At 40.5% G+C, this 23364-nt stretch overlaps 1 protein-coding gene and 1 long non-coding RNA gene across 7 annotated transcripts in view; one reads left to right on the top strand and one right to left on the bottom strand.

Moving 5' to 3' along the window:
- Nucleotides 1–2860: 2860 nt before the first annotated feature.
- Nucleotides 2861–23364, top strand: part of SAMD7 (sterile alpha motif domain containing 7) — a 28512-nt gene continuing 8008 nt past the window's right edge. For 3 of the 6 annotated variants that reach the window (XR_004956800.1, XM_036242808.1, XM_036242810.1), the window contains exons 1-7: nucleotides 2861–3085; nucleotides 8301–8406; nucleotides 9992–10118; nucleotides 12987–13111; nucleotides 16498–16576; nucleotides 17959–18584; nucleotides 19582–19703. Coding sequence is in view for 5 of the 6 variants with exons in the window: in XM_036242808.1 (XP_036098701.1) it covers nucleotides 8304–8406; nucleotides 9992–10118; nucleotides 12987–13111; nucleotides 16498–16576; nucleotides 17959–18584; nucleotides 19582–19703 (1182 nt within the window). In the remaining variant the exon portion in view is untranslated. Of the gene's footprint in view, nucleotides 3086–7227; nucleotides 7308–8300; nucleotides 8407–8982; nucleotides 9115–9991; nucleotides 10119–12986; nucleotides 13112–16497; nucleotides 16577–17958; nucleotides 18585–19581; nucleotides 19704–23364 lie in introns of those variants that run through there. The other 3 variants (XM_036242806.1, XM_036242807.1, XM_036242809.1) reach the window with 3 other exon arrangements.
- LOC118617147 lies at nucleotides 4830–21721 on the bottom strand. Its single transcript, XR_004956802.1, has 3 exons — nucleotides 21209–21721; nucleotides 17086–17193; nucleotides 4830–4936 (listed from the first exon to the last, which is right to left on the bottom strand). It is a non-coding gene; the product is annotated as an uncharacterized LOC118617147 (long non-coding RNA).

Raw genomic sequence — 23364 nt, forward strand, 5'->3', positions numbered from 1 at the left:
ATTCAGCAACGGTCACCCCAGTGCAGACCAATCTGATTGCATTTTAGCTGGGGTGCTAGACCTAAAACCTGCAGACAACGTGCTGTGTTAAGAACTATACCTTCACATGCTATACAGGGGCGGGAGCGGAGAAGGGGGGTGGGGTGTTTCAGGGCAGAAGCTGGAGCAACTGACTCTGGAGCACTTGGGGGCTCAGGGCAATGACTACTGTCCAACCACTGTGGAAGAATTTCAGTATTTTAAAAATCAGCTCAGCTAGATTGGTGTGTACTAACTGGATATCAGAAGTTTCTATATCTTCTCTCCCTCTTCCAGTCAGAGCCCAAACTCCCCAGAAGCCACTGTTTCTCTTACTCCCCCCACATCAAGGTTCCTAACCTGCCAACCTCCCTCCTTCCCTCCCTTCCTCCCTCCCTCCCCCCCCCCCTATAGGGTCAGCCCCCTCTTGTAGCAGGAGCTAGTGGAGGGGAGTAAGAGAAGTAACAACTGCAGTGGGGACTGGGAAACTCATCCAGGAATGGATCAGGAGAAACTGTGTCATTCATGGACCCCACTGGTACTCTAAGCGCATTTCCAGAAGAACACAATGACAAATGGTAGATCCATGCTAAAATGAGGACTGCTGTTGTGACCCGTCCCGCAGGTCGAGCAACGAGGACTCTAGAGGGGGAGTGAGGATGAGGAGGGACAAGAGACACGAGAAATGGAGACAAGACAGGGCTCTGATCAAGTCTCGTTTATTCCGGGGAAATTCACACAATATATAGGGCAAGAAGCACATTTTGCCAAGCACCAAGCTTGCCCGAAGCAATTCCAGGAAATACTACAAAAGGAACAAAAGGTCAGCAAAGACTGGCTTGTTGAGTAAATGGTTACTTAAAGAAATGCAGAATGCAGAGATATCCTGCCTTGGGGCAGGAGATGGCAGAGCAGATTTTAACAAAATGGATGCCATGCAGTCTCCCACACTGTTGCACTGTTAGATGGGGTCATATGGGCTGGCAGGAACCTAATTACCCTTTAGGATGCTGCTCGTATGAAAACAATGTTACAAGTTCCCGTTGAGCCATATATAAATAAGCCTTTCAGACACAAGCTCTTCTAATGTGAGGGCTGTCGGAGTGATGAGATCTCTATGTGTTTATTGTTTATTAGCAGAAACTTCAAAAAATACATATAATACAACGAAAGAGACAATTCAGTAAAGAAATTAAGGTAAAGGGAAACTAATGTTAGAAAACACAAGCTGAAGCCATAGATCGTTTCTAGTTTTATTGTTTTGTTTAAAATTTTTTTTTTCTTTATTAGAGGAAGGGAGAGGGGGAGAGAGAGAGAAATCTCGATGAGAGAGAACATGGGATTGGCCACTTCCTGTATGTCCCCCATTGGGGAATTACCCCACAACTTGGGCACGTGCCCTGACCTGGAATAGAGCCAGCGACCTCCTGGTGCATGGGTCGATGCTCAGTCACTGAACCACACCGGCCGGGCAATAGTCTCTAGTTTTTAAATACATGCATAAAGGTAGATCGAGCTTACTACCAGCCATTGCAAAGGAAAGCTTTACTAGTTACAGAATTCCTGAGATTTTGTTCAGCCTGATTTCTCTGGAAAACACGTGATTACGCTTGGTACTGCAGACTGAGAAAAATTTCTCCCATGGATCCTCAACAGAGGACGCCACGTAATGTAGTTATCTAACATAATAGCTAACGTTTAGTGGGAACTATCCAAGTACTGTCAGCCTTGTTACCCTCATATTTCAGAAGAACTCTCCTAGGCTCTTCTGAGGTGAGGCAAGGTGGCTCAGAGAAGTTCCACAACTTGGCCAGGCTGTACGGCTCGTCAGTGTGGGCCTGGACTTGACTGGGTCTGTTAGGCACTGAAGTCCCTGCTACTTCATGAACAGTAACCCTAGAGCGACATCAGCGAGTTCTTTCTGGTATTTCTTATAATGACCGCAATAACCAAAGACAAAAATGTGTGTCAACAAAGGAGCAAATCATCGTCAAACTGGAAGCCTAAAGCATTACTTGTAACACTTTAATTTTTTATTTATTTTTTATCCTTACCCGAGGACATCTTTGCATTCATCTTCAGCTAGAGCGGGAGGGAGAGAGGGAGGAAGAGAGAGAGAAACATCGATGTGAGAGAGACACGAGTGGTTGCCACCCACACGACCCCAACCGGGCTGGGGGACAAACTGCAGCCAAAGTACATGCTCTTAGTGGGAATTGAACCCGGGACTGTCTGGTCCACAGGCCAATGCTCCAACTGCTGAGCCAAACCAGCCAGGGCACACTTTAATTTTTTAAGTTAAATTTTGTACTTCCCACTAGTAAATTAGTAAAAATTAAGAAATGAATGTTGTTTTTCATGGCTACAAATTCTCTATTTCTCTGGTAAATAAAACAGTTCAAGTTTTCAAAGTTCCATCTCTTCTCTTTTGTGTAGATTGTAGCTCTCACACAGACTCTAGAGGATTTTCTCACGGTCTACAAGAAGTAAAGTACATTTGTCAATTCTAGAGGAGTCTTTCTTAAATTGTCTGCCATCTTTTGTTTAATCTTTGCAGCTCTGTGGAAAACAATTTAGTTTTTTTCCTACTTGCAAAAAAACTTTTCCACTAAAACCTGTTGGAAATATGAAATAGGTTATATTTCCATCCAAGAGAAGCTTACTACTTATTTGTATAGTATTTTCCCTTTGTGTCGAAGAGTGGCATTAAGTGAATGCCCACAAAGCATCTTAGAGGCTAAGGAAGGATTAAACTGAAGGCTAAATCCTGAGACAGGTTTATGTTCACTGTCGTGCACTTTCCTGGGGCTTAACGTCTTTCCGCCTAGCTGCAGAGGGTATCAGAGGACAGCCTTTCTGTCATGAAATAGGACTAATCAACTTAGTCGAGTTCGTATTTAAGGCCAGGTGAAGTAACTGAGACAGTGTCTGCAACAGTGGTCAGACGTGCTTTTCAACCTGCAGTCAGAGAAGCTTCTGCAATTTAAAGACAGGAAGTTTTTGGTTTTTTTTTTTTTGTTTTTTTTTCCATGAGCAATGTCAAAACCAAGAAATCTTCACAGAGGATGTAAGTATACCTATACATTGGTTAGTCTAAACTGAGGCTAGTCACTTTTATTAAAATATTTGCACATGTAAAATAAAAGGACAATTTTATCTTAAAAGGAATATAGTTCTATAGGAGTCTGATGAAAAATGAAGAAATAAGGAAATAATCTTGTATAAGTATCATCAACAGCTTTCCTCCTATAACCACTGGTGGGTACAATATAAAAATAAAACACAGTACACTTTGGAAAAATTAATTTATGTAAATATTTATCTATAGATGTTATTGGCTCCATTACTAGCAGTATGTTAGCTAATAAATTCTTCTTTGGCTGAAGTTACTAAAGAGCAAAGATAATATATTGCTCATGCCAAATAAAGAAATAAATACTGCCTTGCCTTAGTTTTTTTTTTTCCAGTAAAAGTAAAAGAAAGTTTTTAAAAGATAAAGTCAGTTTAAAGTTGTATATAAATTTAAGTGTTTTGTCATCTTCAAGTATATTAAGGACGTGTCTCTGTGTGTTACTGTTATATATTTACTATGCATTATTATTGTAATGGACTCCTACTACTGCAGATAACTATATTCCAAAAATTGTCATGATGTGTAGACCATGAAGTATCAGAGAAGAAAATTTTGGAAAAAACATCGAGGAACAAACAATCATAATTGTGAAAAACAATCTCTCATGTTAATATTTATTTTTTCTTCTTTAATTATTTTTATTAACGTATTTTTGTTACAGATGTTTCTCCTTTTTCCCCCTTTGACACCCACCTCCCAATCTCCCCCCCCACCCCTCTCCTCAGCCGCTGCGTCCCCGGCTTTGTTGTCCATGTCCACTGGTTACGCATACATGCATATAAGTTCTGTGGTTTATCTTCCCTCCCCCTGCTACTCCCTCTTCTGAGGTTTGTCAGTCTGTACTCTACTTCTATGTCTCTGGGTCTGTTTTGTTCATCAGTTTGTTTTGTTCATTATATAACACAAATAAGTGAGATCATGTGATATTTGTCTTTCTCTGCTTGGCTTGTTTCACTTAGGATAATACTCTCCAGGTCCCTCCATGTCGTCTCAAAGGATAAGAGATCTTTCTTTCTTACAGCTGCAGAGTATACTTAACTCATTCTCAAAAATGATCTAAAGTACCTAAAATTCAGTTCAATTATATGAGTATTGCTAGACTCTCACTTTGGTCTATGTAAAGATTTATATATATTAGGTTTTGGTTCACAATCTTTTGAAGAAAGTGAACATAATTTATACAAACTGTAGTAACACATTAATTATGTTGCATTCAAGCAGAAAAGATATCACATATTTCTACTTGCTTAATGATGTCAAAGGTTTATCCCTTTGTGTTCCACTATCTGCAAATGTGCCTAGAACGTCACATTTCAAGAAGGCACAAGTGGATCTACTGACCATGAGCTCCCAGAGTGAAAATGAGGGGCGAGGACCCTGCACGTGTCCTCTGTCTTCACCAACACTGCAGGGTATATTCACTGTGAAGTGGTGCATTTAGAAAGTGTTAAAGCACGTCTTTAGCAGAAGCGAAATATATTTTATGACCACTGCCAAATGCTTCTGTATTAACTGTCTTTGTTGGCAGTGCTACAGTGATAACTCATTTTTGCTTGTACTGTGCTAGAATAACAGAAATAGCGCTTATTGTTATTTAAAACCAAAATTAAGTCTAGCTGCCTTCTAAAGTAGGATGTTAGTGACATACTTCAAACCAGTAGAAAAGAACTCTCCAAACCTCCTATTCTTAAAGATGGGTAGGGAGGGAGTCCAGAGTGACCCAGAGTGGAAGGCCCATTGAGGAGAGGCTCAGAGCAGAGTCTGGAAGAGGGTCTAGAGAGGCTTCTGCAAAACAAAGTAGGAGGAATTGGTTTGGGGTTGTTGGGGTACCAGCTGAAAGAAGGTCAAAGAAAACAATAAGAAACCAGAGCGTGACTTGTCAAAATTGCCCAAAGGAATGTTTCACAATGGAAAAGTCATGTTTAATTTTAAGTTGTTCTTGACACACCCCACTCCAATTGGCCAAGATGTCAGTTAAAGTCGGCTGCACACTGTGCGTGGTTTTATGTGGACAGTTCAAGATATGGACTGCATTCTGGGTCAGTGAGCCATGGGATGGACTGGGAGCCTCACAAGGCAAACACTTGTAGACAGAGTGCCTGCAAGGATGGAACCCCCAGGGATGGGCAGAAGCCCTGCGGAAGATGTGGGATAGGGGCTGAAGGTGACATTGGTCACTCAAATTTTAAGGAGCAATGTCATGTGTCCTGTTATAAATTACTGTGATGCACATTTGGATTGGAGATATTTTAAACTATGTTTTCCACTTGAAATGAGTGTTTGGATAATTTTAGAATTCCCTTGCAATCTTCTCAAGAAATATGTGATTCTACAATTAGAACAGTCAAATATTTTATGCCAATTTATTCATCTAGTCTTGCCTTCAATTTTATTTCAATTAACAAATGTATTCTGAATATTGATACAATAATTTCTATTTTACATGATATTTTATATAATTATTCTTAAATTTTTTCTCACATTGGATATAAAAATGGATTTTTCACACTCTATCTACAGCTATGAGAAATTAACATTATACCTCTTATCACAGCTAATTTTTCTGTTAGAAGTATTTGATAATGAAATGGTTTAGGGCAGCTCTTTTGGCCTTCCTAGTTTTAAAAATTAATTCCCATTTGTATTTTTAAAAATTAAAATATACTTTAGGAAGTGTGAAATGTGCTTTAGCATTAATATGCTTTTCATAACTCACTTTAATATAGGACACCTAAAACAGTGAATATGTGAAGATACTGGGGGTTGTTTTATACCTTAAAAAAAGACCTCTAAGGATATCATGTTCTAATTTTAATTTAAGAATGTATATTTCTTTTTCTCTGAATTGTACAAACACTTGATCCTACTGATCTTCCTTTTAAATGTAAAAACTTACCAAATACAGCAGCTATTTTAAAAAGTGTTTATTTAAAATGAATATATCCTAGAATTCATGCATCATACATGCAACAGATATTCTCCATGTAACTGCTCAAAATAAAACTTGGCCAAACTCAAATTGCATTTACTTTAACGAATGGTCATAGTATAGCCAGCGAGAAACTGAAATATAATCGAATTTGCACCTGGCTACTGTGCACCAGGCAGGCGTTCAGTAAATACCTGCTGACTTGGCAAGGGCTTTGGTTCATGAAGTTCATGTCTTACTACTACTGCCCTAATCAGTTGAGACAGAATTAGCACTAGCTAAGTCGCCAGTGTGCTGCCTGAAGGAGTTTGTCGAGGGTAAGAGTCTGAAGACAGAGATTAAGGAGTCCTCATCCTCCTAAAGTGCTGGGCATCCCGGATTAGAGCTCTGGGTCAGAGAAATCCAGGCTGAATGCAGACCTGAGCACCAGTGCACTCCCGCAGTTGGGATTACCAGACACGCTCCGCGTTTAAAACTGGTCTCTCAGCCTGCACTTTGACTCAAGAGCATTTCATCTGCCATAGCAAAGTGACCTTGGTTCATAATTTGTCTACATGTGTGGTTTTGTTTTTAATAAAAGGATATTCAGAAAATGGGAAAATTAGTATTTAAAGACTCATGGGTTGACCCTATGACTCAGTGTCTCTGAAATGGTGTATATGTAGAAACAGAGATTTGGAGCTTCAAGTATCTATCCAGCTAATAAAGGGAAGCATATAGTCAATCCCAGAATATTTCCTTGAAAGTGTCCTGATAGTATTTATTTTAAAATATAATTTGGCTCAGGGGATTGAAACTGTTCTGTATCACACTATAATGGTGAATACATGTCATTATGCATCTGTCAAAACGCACAGAATGTACACTAAGCGTGAACCCTGAGGTAAACTGTGGATTCTTGGTGATGGTGATGTGTCAGTGTAGGTTCATCAGTTGTAACAAATATACCACTCTGGGGAAGGCTATACATTGGTGGGGGGGAGGTATATGGCAATTCTCTGTACCTACTCAATGTTTCTGTGAAACTAAAAATATAAATATAAAGTTATTTTACATATATATATATATAATATTGGCAAACAAAAGATAACAAGCTTATCGTGACAGAAAGTTATCTTAGTCCATTCAGCCTGCTGTAACAGAAGACTACAGTCTGGATGGCTTATAAACACAGATGCCCTGGAGGCAGGAAGTCCAAGGTGAAGGTACCAGCAGATTCAGTGTCTGGTGAGGACCTTCTTCCTGGTTCATGGACTGGCATCTTCTTGTAGTGTCCTTATGTGACAGAAAGGTCAGGGAGATCTCTGCTGTCTCACTTCTAAGGGTGCTAATCTCATTCATGAGGGCTCCACTTTCATGACCTAATCACCTCCAAACTCCATCGCATTGGGGATTAGGTTACAACACAGGAACCTGTGGGTGGGGAGATATAAGCATTCAGTCTATAAAATGTGTTTTTTAATGAAAATCTGGGCAGTAATAGATATGATAGTGACAGGTAACAAAGCACTTGCTCACCACAGAAACTAGGAAAAGAAACTAGGAAAGCCAAGCAGAGCCTGGAATCATAACACTTAGTGTGGTGGATGTCAACGACTCAGTGTCCTCCCCAGAGACCTCCATGACATAAGAATATTTCCTTAGACATTGGAAATAATTTACATTTTAAGTAAAAACTTGGTGGATTGATTTGATAATAATAAACTACCATATCAAGAGTGTAACAAGCCCTGGCCAGGTTTGGCTCAGCGGTTAGAACACTGGCCCTTGGACCAAAGAATTACAGGTTCCATCCCTGGTCAAGGGCGTGTACCTCAGTTGTGAGTTTAATCCCTGGCCCCAGGTGGGGTCATTCAGGAGGCAGTCAATCAGTGTGTTTCTCTCACATCGATGTTTCTCTCTCTCTCTTTCCCTTCCTCCCTCCCACTCTATCTAAAAAGAAATCAATGGAAAAGTATTTTTGGGTGAGGATTAAAAACAAACAAAAAGTGTAACTAAGTTTTATAGATTACATTCAACTCATTGCAAAAAGAGTGAAAGGCAGACCCAAGAACCATAGAATCCAGAACAGATATGGTACCAAGAAGGGCTTTAACTTAGATGAGACTTGTCTCTGATGACTCATTTCTTCATCTCAATTAGCTTGATAGCCCTGTATTCTCCACTTATTTCATTGAACATGTGACTAACAGTGAAAAATATCCTGCTGTGCTGTTGCAGACAATGGACCCCCCAGAGCTTCGTAGAAATATGCTTGTGCCTGGCAAACCTGGCAGTCCAGACGGGAGGCATCTGTGCCGATTATCTAGTGGAATGACACTGGAAGGTAACTACTTTGCCTCAACTGCACTAGACCCTGTTGCTGCCCTATCCCATGTCCCCTTGGCCCACTTCTGAGTTCACCTGCAACCCCGAAGGTCATTTTCTACCTCAAACTCCTGCATTGCTCAACTTCTCAGTCTGAAGGCTTACTCCTGCACCATAGAAGATTTTTGGATCAGGCTCAGGCATAACCCAGATGTGAGTGAGAAGTGTGCTGTCAGAAATGGATGGGTAAATAGCCAACTCTTTGTCCTTCACTGGGTCATGTCTCAGGTGTGTACCACAAGGTTTCTTAGAAGATCTCTAGCAGGATTGAGCACTGGTTGCCCACAGTGGTAACTCACCCTTTCCCTACTCCCTCATGTGGGCTTCTTGGGGTCACCTCCCAAATAAACTACCTGCACTCAAGCTCTTGTCTCAAGGCCTGCTTAAGGGGAATCCCAAATAAGACAGTCTCGTGTCCTCGGTGGCTGATCTCCGTGGCATTTCCCTGAGCTGGATTGTGTGAGGAAGAGGGGTAGTCACTACTTTGAAAAGCAGAATTTTTCTTCCTAATTTCCTTCTTTTTCAAAAGTTGTAGATATCTTGGTTTTCGAGGGGTTTTTTTTTGAGTGACAACTGAGGACGAAGGAGAAGCTAAAATGACCTCTTTCACTAGTACTTGTTAAATATTTTAAATTATTCAAAGGACATTAATAATTAACAAAAAAAGGTAAGGCAAATTATTATCCCCCTAATAAGGGTCTCTTTTTTTTTTATTACTAGGCACTGAAGATTCAGTCATGAATCCTTGTGCTTATGTATGTTTGAATATGACTTGGTCACCTATTCTAATTAAATACAGTTTTGCCCTGGCCGATATAGCTCAGCGGTAAGAATGCCACCTGCGGACCAAGGAGTCCTGGGTTCGATTCTGGCCAAGGGCACGTGTACTTCGGTTGCAGTTCGATCCCCGGCCCTGGTTGGGGTTGTGTGAGTGGCAACCAATCAGTGTGTCTCTTTCACACCGATGTTTCTCTCTCTCTCTCTCCCCCTCCAGCTCTACCTGAAGATTAATGTAAAAATGTCCTCGAGTGAGGATTAAAAATATATATACATATATATAGTCTCATGCTTTCAGCCTGTATCCTTTCTAATTAAATATACTGTTAGCCATAAGAAGATATCCCCTTTCTTTTTTGTTTTAATCTTATCAACTAAACAGGAAGATTTTTCCAAAGATTGAACATGAAGAAGAGTGTATGCATTTTTACCTCTAGAAACATACAAATCAAAATAAGTTGTAAGAGAGGAAGTTGGTATTTCTGGAATCTTGCAAGACAGGTTTAATTTTATTATTGCTTGTAGCATGGTGTGCTATTATCTGTGGACTCTGCAACAAATTTCAGGGGCACATGCATAAAACACCAAGTTCTACAGTTGTATCTGGGTGCTTACAATGGAGAGGTTTTTGTGTAACAGAAAGCTTGGTGCAGCTAGTCTTCCCAAATGGTGGAAAAATACAAAAGATGTTCATGTGTTTAAGAAGAATTCAAATATTTTTCAAAAAGTAGAATTATTTGTTAACATACATATCTGGTTCTTTTTAGAATTCCATCAGTGGCAACAGGTATTGATGATAAACCCAACGATGGCCATGAACCCTTTATTGACAGCATCACAGCAGCAAAAGATCCCCCTGGTTCCCTCACCATTTGAACCTCCGACTGTGGATAGGTATTTCTTTCCAAAACAATATTATGGTCAAAGGAGAACATGGATAATAATTAAGTTTTTGAATGATTTTTATCCCAGTGTTGTTTTATGGTCTAATGTTATTTCAGTGAATTGTGGTGCAGTAATTCATGTCAAGATATTCTGCCGGCTGTACCTTCAACACACTTCCCATCCTTTCCCCTTTGAGGCCTGCTTGACATACTCATAAAGTAGCTTACAAGCACTTTTACTATGTCACAGGCATTGGCCGGAGCAAACACTGGTAGAGTCTGTGAGAGCTGCCATAATGAAATACCACAGACGAGTGGCTCGAACAACAGAAATTTATTTCTCACAGTTCTAGAAATTGAAAGTCCTAGATCAAGGTGTTGGCAGGGTTGGTTTGTGGCGAGACCTCTCTCCTTGGCTTGCAGACAGCTATCTTCTTGCTGTGTCCTCACAGGGACTTTTTCTCTGTACATATGCACTCCTGGTATCTCCTTCTCTTCTTATAAGAACACCATTCCTGTTGGATTATGATTCTACACTTTTGCCCTCATTTAACCTTAATTACCCCTTAAAGGCCTTATCTCTAAAGACAGTCCCATTGTGGGTTAGGACTTTAACATATGGATTTAGAGGGACGTAATTTACTTCATAATAATTGGGTGCCCTGGATTTCCTGTGATAGAACAATTATTTCTTTTCAATAAAAGTGACATTATCAGTATTTATGTTGCACACTCTGACAATTTCCTATCTTTTCTTCTTTAGAATATTTTGACATTTTGAGGAGAAAGTAAAAATCTATTATTTAATCTTGTTCATGGAGTATGAACAATAAATTTGACTTCTAGAGACCACTGAAGTTTGGCAAAATAAATAAATTATCTACCAGAAAGTCAAACTTTGGTTCCAGAGAGCAAAACCCAAGTCAAACATCGGTAAATGAGTAAAACATGTTGTGGTCAGAAGAGTATGTTGAGGTGGCTTGAACCTGAGACTTGGCCTTTCATCTTCCTTCCTAAACATTAGCTTAGTACCCACTCCAGCTTCTCCACCAATTACCAGACCCTGAGTTCCATGCAGTCACCCAGCCACTAGCCAGGCTGGCCAGCAGTGTGTTCAGAGTCTATGCAGGTGCTGGGAGCTCAGGTTCCTGGATCTTCGTGTTCCACCCCACAAACGAGTGAGGCAGCTGGGGGTCTGGGGACCTGGCAGGCATAGGGAGTATCTAGAGTGAGAAGGAGACTATGCAATGCCTGAATGACCACCAGGCCTCTTACCTGGAGAAGATAAGGAGTGTGGAGGCTGATAATTGGAGACAGAGAGCAAAATCCTTGAACATCTGGAGAAGAGGGGACCCCAGGTCAGAGACTGGAGGCATTACTGCAAGACCATTGAGGATGTGAGGATTCAGATCTTTGCAACTTCTGTGGACAATGCTGGCACTGTTCTGCAGATTGACAATACCAGCCTTGCTGCTGATGACTTCAGAGTCAAGTATGAGACAGAGCTGGCTGTGTACCAGTCTGTGGAGAATGGCATCATTGGGCTTCGAAAGGTTAATGATGACACCAATACTGCTTGGCTCAATTAGAGACACGACAGAGAGTGAAACTCTCAAGAAGGAGCTGCTCTTTATGAAGAAGAACCACTAGGAGGAAGCAAATGGTCTACCAAACCAGATTGCTAACTCTGGGTTGACTGTGGAGTTGGATGCTCCCATATGTCAAGACCTCAGCAAGATAATGGTGGATATCGGGCACAATATTATAAGCTGGCTCAGAAGAACTGAGAGAAACTAGACAAGTACTGGTTCCAGCATATCGAGGAGAGCACCACAGTGGTCATTTCACAGACCATTGATAGAAGCTGCTGAGATGACACTCACAGAGCTGAGGTGTACAGTTCAGTCCTTGGAGATCAACCTGGACTTTATAAGAAATCTGAAGTGCAGCTTGGAGAACAGTTTTAGGGAGATGAAGATGCACTATGCCATACAGATGGAACAGCTCAACAGGATTCTGCTGCACCTGGAGTCAGAGCTGGCCCATACCAGGGCAGAGGGGCAGCCCCAGGAGCATAAAGCTCTGCTGAACATCAAGGTCAAGTTGGAAGCTGAGATTGCCATCTACCCCTGCCAGCTGGAGGAAGGGGAGGGCTTTGATAATACCCCAGGTAACAGCAACTCCATGCAATCCACCCAAAAGACCATCACCCACAGGACTGTGGATGGCAAAGTGGTGTCTGAGGTTAATGACACAAAGTTCTGAGGTGTTAAAGCAGCAGAAACAAGGAATTCCTTGTAGGGGGCAGGAGACTAATAAAAAGTTCAGAGGTCAGTCCAGCCAGTGTGGCTCAGTGGTTGAGCATCGATCATGCACCAAGAGGTAGCTGGTTCAATTCCTGCTCAGGACGCATTCCCAGATTGTGGGCCCGATCCCGAGTGGGGGGCATGCAGGAAGCGGCCAGTCAATGTTCTCTCTCATCAATGTTTCTCTCTCTCTCTCCCTCTCCCTTCCTCTCTCTCTAATAACAATAAAGGGAAAAATTTTTTTTTAAAGTTCAGAGGTCATTAAATAATTTTTTAAAAAACAGGAACACTATATTGGTCATGGAAAATCAGATCTTTTCATTCAGACATCCCTAAAACTTTTCTTTCCTGCTTTCTCTGTTGTCAGTTGGGTCACTCCTTCCTTAGTAGAGTTCTTCCTCATCTTTTTTACCCTATTTCTACTTAAACCAATAGAGAGTGCAGGACTTTTGTATTTCATTTTGGGAAGAGATAATAGAATTTCATATAGCAATAAAAAATCTCATTGCTTATGCAGTGGAAATTTTGTACAATTCCATTCTCATTTTATCTGTTTTATATATTTTCCCTAGAGATTTATTGCCTTCCAATATAGCTCCAACTGACTCAAGACAATTTTGTGTTCCATCCCAATTTGGATCCTCTGTTCTACCAAATGCAAATATGCCAAACATGATGTCCAACTGTATCTATTCAGGTATGAGCAATCGATGGCTCTCATGGCTGCAGGATGCCAATTTACTGGTGAATAACATGAAAATCTGCAATATTACTACCTGTCTTATCTTACATGTAAGGAACTGATGAAGTCATGAGGAGATAAAATATGAGAGTTAAAGGGGCTTGGGGAAGTTTATATGTGGCCTGATAGGTCAAGTGAGGACCTGCCTTTTATTCTGATCAAGAGGGAGACACTTTTAATGAGTTTAAACAAGTTAGTGACATGGTCTGACTTATATTTTACCAGGACCACTCTGGCTGCTATGTTGGGGACAAACTTAATAGGACAAAGTTCTGGGGATAAACTGGTGGGAGTAAATGGGTTATAAGAATAGTCAATAGATTATGATGGATTGGCCCTGGGTGGTGTCAGTAGGAACAGTAAGAAGTGGTTGGATTCTATAATTATTTTGAAGGTAGGAACAACAGGATTTTCTCACAGTTTAGATATGAGATGTGAGAGAAGGAGTGTTCAAGAGGATATAAAAAATTTTGGTCTGAGCAATCAGAAAGGTAAAGTTACTGTTTACTGAGTTGAGGAATACTATGAGAGGAACAGAGTTCTTGGGACAGGAGAGATATCATAGGCTCATTTTTGCTCATATTACAATTGAGATCTTTAATAGACAATCAATGAGAGATGTCGAGAAGGCAGCTGAAGTCCAGGGAGGACTTCTGGAGACACTATCAATATAATTTTGGAAGTTATCAGCATACATGAGACTAGATTAGATGATCTATGTAGTGAGTATGGATAGAAGTTAAAAGAATGATCCCTGGGACATACCAATGGGGTCGAGAAGATGTCGAGGAATAAACAAGGGAGAGATAGAAGGACCAACCGTGAAGTGGGAGGAAACCCAGGAGAGTATGGAGGCCAGGAAGGCAAGGGAAGAAATATTTTAAGGAAAGATTATGCAACTATGTCCAGTATGCCACTCATAGATTAAGTAGATGAGGACTAAGAACATGTAATTAGATTTGGCTAAGTGGAGGTCATTGGTGATCTCGTAAGAGCCCTTGCAGTAGAATGGCAACAGAGAAAACATGACTGGTGGGGGCTCAAGAAAGAGTAGGAGACTAGAATTTCCTCATCATATTGAAGATCAAACTGATACATCTTCCCAATTCCAACAAGTCTTAATAGACAAGAACAATGTGAGTCAGAAACTTGACCCAAAAAGAAATATGATTGATACCAGGGCCAGTGAAGACACTGGCTTGTCTGGATTTGAGCTCCGCAGTGCATGGATCCACTGCAGTGAGACTGGGTGTCCAAACAAGGACCAGATTTAAAACTAACACCCACACTGGAGTGGCCTGAGGACCAAATAAGACAGCTGATTCTGGATGGAAGTTCCATCTGGCAGCAAGAACCCAATAAATCGATTGCCGTAGTTACAGGCAACAAATAGACCACAGACTCAGAGTGTCCTTCTTAGAGTGAAGAATTCAGAAACTGCCAATATTTGGATACAAACAGGCAGGTTGATTACCTGTCCTGAGGATATGGGCCAGGTCTCCCACCCCAAGGCTAATGTGTAGGAAAGTAAGCAAAGGCAAGGTAGGGCCTCGCTTCTATAGAAACTGAGCTTCTAAGTTAGCAAAATTAAAATTAAGACGGGTCTATTTTAAAAATGGGGTGTTACGTAGGGAGTGACTTATTACAGCTAGACCAGCACTAAGTTTGAGGTCACTTATTTGGGAAAGAAAGAAATTTGGAATAGGTTTGATGAGTTTGGATTTTAAAAAGTCCTGAAATCTAGGTAATTAGAACTGTACTCTCTACACTGGACTTCTCACATGGTCGTTCTCTGCATCCTTGGGCAGTACACCGTGAGCTGGCACTTTAAAGGAGAATATCTTGGAGCTACTCAACTATAAAAATATAGAGCTTTAGCATTAGAGGATTTTTATTTTTATTTTTTATTAATTTATTTTTGGTACAGATGTTTCTCTTTTTTTCCCCATTGACACCCTCCTCCCCGTCCCCCCCTCACCCCGTCCCCAGGTTTGTTGTCCATGTCCATTGGTTATGCGTACATGCATATAAGTTCTGTGGTTTATCTTTTCCCTCCCCCGCCTCCTCCTCTTCTGAGGGTTGTCAGTCTGTACCCTACTTCCATATCTCTGGGTCTACCCTGTTCCTCAGACTGTTATGTTGCATTCGAGGATTTTTAGAGGTCACGTCATCTAACCTCTGATTTTTAAAAATGATAGAACACCACAAAAAGGATATAGTGTGGTTTATTTCAAGATAGGTTATTATTAATAGTTTAGCTTAGTACAGAGTAAGTATAAAAAGTAGTTCTAGCCTTCATGATACTTACTCTCTTTTTGGAGAGAACAGATTTACACAAATACAAATATAGTTGACCAAAACTATGAATAGTAAGTACAATTTGTGTGTCTATTATTATTAGAATATACTTTGTGGACCTGCATTGGTCTGTGAAGCGTTGGTACAAATAAATGTATAAATAGAGAGTAAGGGCTGAGAAATTTTTAAATAGCAATTTGACAGGGTGATTTTATGCCTTTTACTCTAATAATTTAAAAATATGTTTCTTGTATTTGTTCTTGTTTTTATTTAAATTTTCTAAAATTTCATTTTATTATATATTTTTTAAAGTATTGGTCCATGATGAGTTGGAAATTTAAAAAGAAAAATGCTCTCACCATAGATGGTTTGAGAAGCGGCAGAATGAACCCTAAGTGCATTAGGAGTGCAAATGGAGGAAAAATCAATATAGCGTGGAGTTGCTAGGCAAGAACAGAGCCTTGAACTCTGATTATGCTGCCATTATTTCAAGACATTTTAGCAGCTTGACACACCAAATAATATAATTGCTGTCCAACTCCATTGACATGGTTTCAGAAAAAGGATTTTCCTTAGATACACCAAAAGGTCCACATAGAGAACTATATATTTTATCCTCTTAATTAATGCATTTACTTCCAGGGATTTCAGTGCATCAGGAAGCACTTAGTTACATTTTTTTTAAAAAAAGGTCAACTAATTTCTCTAGCACCAAAGGAAAAAAAACCCAGCTATCAATGTTTACTTCAAAAGCAAGAGATCAAGAGATCTACAGTTTATTTTATCTTTTTCCTGTTGAAAGATGGCAGGAAATGTCACTAATCAGGAGACTCATCCTTAAAGAAAAAAAAGTATTTAGTGTTATCATGATACCCTCACCAACATGACTCTAAGATGCTGAAGAGCAATGATACTGTTACAACATTGTGCTCAACTGGTGGTGTTTTGCAATTACTATTTTAATCATTATGCTTTATTTTATTATTTTCAAATGGGTGTTGTTAATTTGTTTGTGGGGTGAGATGGTGATTTTCTTTCTTAAGGTTGGGGCATTTTACCACCCGAATCCTTGAAGGCAATGGCCAGAAGGAATGAAATGATTCAAAGGCAGCATACTGCCAGGTAAAGTGACAATTTCGCTTCATTTATTTTCTATTTGTTCACTTGTTTGTTTATTCATTTGTTTTAGATAGATAGGTAAATAGATATAGTTATATATACTTTTATATACATTCATTCATTTACAATCTTTGTAAATTGTTGTATTTGTGTATGTTGCTATGTTTGTGTATATAAATACATTCTGAATGAATATATATGTATATATCTGTATATACCTCTGTCTATATAGATATATATACACACGCACTCTGATCACCTACTATCACTTACAAAAATATTTCAAGAATATTACAAAAAAAGAAACATATACATACATTTACAAATGTTGGTTAAGGATAAAAGCAAGATTAGACATTACATAGTGAAGCAAAGTTTACAGACTGTAATAGTTTGTCAGTGTCTCATAATGAAAATGCCTAGCTGTGATTCCTCTGAAATTAATGTTGGCATTTTTGTCTTAAATGAACTCAATTCTGCCCAAAGGGAGGAGCCAAGCTTGCCAATCTCACCTCAGACAGTGCCGCAGAGTCCAGGCAGCCCCCATGTCAACTCAACAGTGGCCTTCAGGTCTAGCCACCAGGAGAAGGAAAAGATAGTGGTAGTGACCGGGGTGTGGCCTGTGGGGAAAAGAAGGCATCAGAGTCAATTTTCTCATCACTGAATCTAAGGGGTCCAGGTCATGACCAGTAAGCAAGGAAAAGTATGCAAAAACACCAAGCCCGTCTTCTCCCCTCCCCCAACCCCTGCCACTTGCAGTAATTTATAACAGTCGAGACTTGCATTGACTTATTTCAGTTCATGAGTCCCACTAAATTTGTATGGCAGGGTTTTAAATTCTCTTCCAGAATTTTAGTTTCTTTGAGAATTAATCTCTGGCAAGAAATTTCCCTGTGCTGCTTTATTAATTTATAGTAACAATGTGTATAAATTTAACAGGCTAAACTGTTAAATTTGTCAGATCTATTAGAGGTGAGTCTCTACAGACTGGTCTTGGACATTCCATTGTGAGAGTCAGCCATGCCCTTTACCCTCATATCTTACCCCAAACTCTCCTTCCCAGTGGTTTTGTGGGGAATTTGTTTGTTTAGATTTCATCCAACAAACTTCAGATAAGTGGTATGAAGACTCATGGGAAAAACAGAGGTGAAATCTTAGGGAAGGCAGAGGGCCATTAAAATTATATTTCTTAAAATTTTTTTTTAATTTGTTGGGGTAACACTGGTTAATAAAATTACATAAGTTTCAAGTGTACAATTCTATAATACAGCATCTGTATATTGTCTTGTGTGTTCACCACCCAGAGTCAAGTCTCCTTTCATCACCATAAAATTTTACTTCTATTGGTTTTCTTGGGTTGTGTAAAATGCATTCTTTTGTTCTAGGATGGAAATGGAAATGCATGCCATTTACCAGCAAAGGAAAATAGAAAGAGTGAATCCCAAGGGATTAGCAGGTCTGGGAATACCATTCCTCTATGGCCCCAGTGTCCCAGCTGGCCCAGCCACCTGCCATGGCAGGAGCATGCTCCCTGCCAGTGACCTGAACTTGCATAGATGCTCCCTCAGGAACCTTCATGGAAACCCCATGCTAGTGGCAACTGGTCCACGCTACCCAGAGGGTTGGGGGCAGAAATGTCGTCGTCTCAGGAGAGGTACAGGGAATCAGAAAATTCTAGACAGTGATACTGAGAGTTCCAAAAGTCAAGCAGAAGAAAAATCCCTCGACCAGGTCCATGTGATTCCCTATGAAGAGGATGAGTATGCAAAAGACCCAGAAACCGAAGCCCTCAACAACCAGAAGTCAAGCAAAATCAATGAAAAGCCAACGACAGTTCTTGCCAACACCTGTGGAGAGTCGGAGCCTACCCTTAGAAAACCCTGGGGAGCTCCCGGCGGCGCAATGGAAGCAAAGGCCTGGGACAGTGGGAGAGAGGGTTCAGAGCAGGTTTTTACAGCCTGTGGTGAAAAGAATGGGATTTACCCTCCACTTCCTCAACCATCTTTGTCAGGTGGGTGTCCAGGTGCCAATAGCCAATGGCAGATTCTCATGAATCACAGGTCCTCAAGTCCTTAAGTAATTGCATAGTGAGCTAAAACCATGACGCTTCTTTTTATCTTTCCTTTTGTTAATCATATTTAAAAATACTTCTTCTTGAAGTCATTTTTTTACTTTAGATCCAAGAAGCCATATCAGTGAAACTCATCTCTATATATTGCTATGTAGAGAATTTACAGCAAAAAGTTAGGAAGGCAAGTATGAAGAAGGATGGGCAAACATACCAGAATTTTTCATTAAAATTTTAATTTAATTTGCTGTTAATTTCTTAATTTAATTTGCTTAAAAGTATGACTTCTATCTGTATTTAAGTGTAAAAAAAAAAACCAAAAGCCAGAAGCATTCATTTTCAGTACCCATTACTGTTAATACCTTCTGATCTAAAAGTATAAACACATTATTCACCCCCCAGTCCCGAAAATAAGTTCTGGTTTTCTAGAATTTATTCAGATAAAATATTTAAAAACACAGGGATTGGGATGATATGTGTGTTTGTGTGTGTGTGGGGGGGGGGGGGTCATGACCTAGTCACCAGACCAGCTGCTTCTCTTACAAAGTGTGAATTTGCTATTTTGACGAAGATGCAGCTAAATCCAAGTGTCACCTAAGACCACGATAAATCACAAAACATCATAGGACATGGTAGTGTTAATCTGCAAAACGAAGTCCACAGGGCATTTCCACTGGATCTGAGAGAAGCCATCCTGGAACTTGGTTTACTTAGGATAATGTCATTAAAGATCTAGAGGAGGAAAAGAAAGGAGGCAGCTTAACTGTTTAGAAAACATCTCTCAATAACTCTTACCATCCTTTAAGCAGTTTACATGTAGATTGACATAAAGGGATCACTCTATGGTAATAAAATAGGAGGACATTAATGAAACTATACATAAAGTAGGACTCTTAGGGTCCCTCTTTCCCCTGAAAATAATTTTCTCTCTATTTTAAAGGAACGCATATACTGGTTACAAGTAGGGCGACTCTGTCTTTGGATGAAGATATTCAGAAATGGACCGTGAGTGATGTACACAGCTTCATCAGTGGCCTTCCGGGTTGTTCAGACTATGCTCAGGTGACCTAAATTTAAGTATTTTCATTTTAAGTATCTTACTTTTAAATATATTTCCTTTATAATGAGTTCTGTCACATTTGCATTTTGCCCCTCAGAGAGGGTTCCTAATAATCTCCCCTTGTTTTATGTCATTGGCTACCCTGGGACAGGAGCCTCTGTTTGGTAGAGCTGGGGGGGCTCATGCCCACACCCCAGCTGGGAAAGCCTGTGTTTGGGTTTAATTTCTGTTCCATCAAGGCTCCTGAGAGGTGGGAATTCTCCCCAAATTAGGAGGTTCAGAGACCAAAGATGCAAAAAGAATGAGAAATGTCTACTACCTTTCCTACTTGTTCATAAACAAACATTTTGGGGGCAGATACTTCTGTACCAGAAGTTTTAGGCTACTCATAATAGGTAACGACATATATGCTTCATTTTCTAAAGGACAAGAAGGCAATAGATCTGAAAAGCTGGAGATGAACTGTTTTTAAATTCTTTGTTCATGCGAGGACAATATACAAAGCTGCATACACACATATCATTCTATCTAGTAGATAAACACTATGTTCTTAAAAATTCCAATAATGCCAGGATAGTTGGAATGAAGACTAATTTCATGTTTATGGGAAAATTGGTGACAAAAAGAGGTTGGCAAGTTTTTGAAGTTTACGTCAATGGTACATTTTCATGCATATAGTTTACTTTTTCAAGTGATTTAATAACACAATTTCAAGCAACAATGTGCTTACTAAATCTGATATCATTGTCTTAATATATATATTTATATATTAAAGGAAGCAAGAAAGAACACTGTGATTTAACAACATCATAAGTAAATGATGTTAGAGATAATTTTTTTTTTAGATCTTGGTTTGAGAGTATTTTTCTTCACGTAATGCTGTTCATTCTTTTCTTTATTTGTTCTGTTTATGAGACTTATGGAGAAGTTATATAGAGTAGTTATATAGAGTTATATAGAGTAGTAATTAAGAGTGTGGCTTATGAGACCAGAAAGTACAAGTTCAAATCCTGGCTTGTCCTCTTTCTGGACGTGTGATCCAGGACAAGTTGCCTCTCCTCTCAGTGTCTCATTTTTTCACCTGTAAAATGGGGATAGTATAATACACTCTCAAAGGATTGTTGTAAGCAATAAGGAGTGCCTGGCACCTTGTCAGTACTCAGTAAATGCTAATTTTATCATTAGGTCAGCCAGAAACAAGCAGCCTCGTGTATAATATACTTGGGATTGCTGACTTCTGATGGATTGAATCTGTTTGAGCTCTCATTATTATTAATCAGTCAGTGATCCAGTCATCAAAGTGCAGTTTATATTAACCACTCTTGTAATAAATAATGTTACATGCATTTCAAACCTTATCATCCCCAATGTCCTCTTGTGGGTACATGGAAGTCACATAAACACGACTACGCACCCTTTGCTGACTCATTATCTCTCACCAACAGGATGTCAGTGCTCCCTACCCTGCCCTAAGAAGCAGAAATCATTATTTCTAGGTGTGTCTCACATGTGCTTAGGATCCAGTCCTGCTCTGTTTTCCTCATCAAGGTCTGTTTTCTCCTGGCGACTACTGGTGAGACGAGTACAACAGGGCCGCTGCTGTCCTGGGCACGCCCCCACCACAGCGAGGGACGCTGTTCTGTACAGAAACAAGAGCATCCCCTGGAAGCAGCTGGGTGCAGCAGACCCTGACCAGCTCTGCTTGTGCTCGACTCCACACGTGCCATTGTCTGAAATGTGCCTTCAGCGTTTTCTCGCAGCCCCGGCTTACACCCACTGCCCCCGCCCTCTCTTTCTTCCCCTCTGCCTTAGGTGCCCACTCAGCCACCTCCCTCCACCTGCCTCCTATAGATAGCAAGAGAAATTCAGAAAAAATAACCACAACTAAAACCCAAGCCCCTATGCAAATGAACCCCTTTAAATAGAGGTAGAGAGAGGGTTGGTGGCTCAACTGTTTAGGGACATCCAGGAGACCCTGCGGCACATTTTGTTTGTCTAAGTAAATGTCTAGTTCCAAGAACTCAGCAGATAAAATATTCTCTTCCTAAAAGTAACTGAAGTGACTAAAAATATGTGCACACGTACGTGGTGCTTTTGGCCTAAACTGCTCTCGTGACAATGAGAATGAGACACCTTCTGAGAGACAGTGGCATGTTCAGGGTCTTTGCCTCAGGCCCAGGGTTCATCCACCAAGGCCGAGGGTTCAGCCCTCATGCATTTCAGGCCCTGGCTGCCAAACTACCTCTAACATTTATCCCTGTGGTTTCTCTTTCTTTGGTGCTTCCTGATAGTCCCCTCACTGCTCACTGGAATGCCGACCCAGGAAAGACACATGAGGAAATAACTCCCCCATTAATATATTTAACTGTTTTTATTAGCACTCCTTTTCTGAATGGCAGTGGCCTTAAGCAGGGACGATCCTAGCTCAGAATCATAAACTATATCTTTTTCTAAATTCTCAAAGTGGCAAGCTGTGAGCAGGCAACTCACCTAACCTTTTCTACATTGCTCTCTCCTTTATAAAAAATCATAACCAGAATGCGTATTCTTTGTTGGGTTGATTATCTGTGAGGCACTGTACTAGGCACATTGTGTAGAGATTATCCTTTACATTTAGTCTATACTAATTCTGCAAAGAAACGGTAGTAGTCCTATTTTGCAGCTAAATAAAACTGTCATCAAGGTAGCTAAAAGAGTAAGTACTTGAAAAATGTGTATGCGACTATGCATCTAACTCTTTCCATTATAATTACATTGAGGATATCGGGCAATGTGGTTTCTAGTCAAGAGCTCCTATGAGTTTTTAAAGGTGATAAAAAAAGATCCTTCATTTACTCTTTGTATTTAAAAAAACCTAAGAGAGATCACACATCCATTTCCCCAAGAGAAGGCCACAAGACTAACCCAAACTGTCAATTTTCTTGCTTAGGTCCAAATTAAATTAATTTATATCAGCCATTCTGTGATGTACTTCATTAAAATAGGAAAAGAAACAATTACTTAATAAATGTATTTTGCAAATAACTAAGACATTTAGCACACAAAGTTCCTGGTGCGGAAGCTTCCCAAGCAGACTCTAGTTTTCAGCTGGCCCCGCGGCGTGCCCTCCGGGCTGGAACACAGAGCGGAGACGCGCAAACAAGGTTCTTCCCGGGAGCCGTAGTCCAGACGAGGGAGGGACAGTCGTAAGTGATCCCGCAGCAGGTGGACGTGCTGTGAGAGGGCAGGCGCGGGCCTGGGAGGGGCGCACTGGAGGCCTCAAGGCTCCCTGCGGGAAGAAGAGGCAAAAGTGGGACCTGCCGGTGAGTTTATCAGCTGAGGAAGGGAGTGAGGCAGGAGAGAGGCAAAGGAGGACTTTCAGGCAAGGACTAGAAGCCAGAGAGAACTTAGAGTCGTAAATAGTGGGATTTGAGAGCAGTTTCTAGTGGCAGAGACGGCCAGGGCCAAGGGGGAGGGGTGAGGATGGCCAGACAGAGGCTGGGGTGGGAGCAGGGGCCAGGTCACAAAGAGCCCTGGAGACCCAGAGGTGGACTAGGACTTTATCCCGAGACGGTTGAGGTTTTAGGCAGAAGTGGTGTGATTAGCATTATATTTCAGAAGGATCACTCAGATTACTTTTATGAAAATAGGTTGAAGGTGGCCGGACTAGTGGGGAAGCCTCCG

Source organism: Molossus molossus, unplaced genomic scaffold (genome assembly GCF_014108415.1).
Source record: "Molossus molossus isolate mMolMol1 unplaced genomic scaffold, mMolMol1.p scaffold_m16_p_5, whole genome shotgun sequence".
In the NCBI taxonomy this organism is placed as follows: Eukaryota; Metazoa; Chordata; class Mammalia; order Chiroptera; family Molossidae; genus Molossus; species Molossus molossus.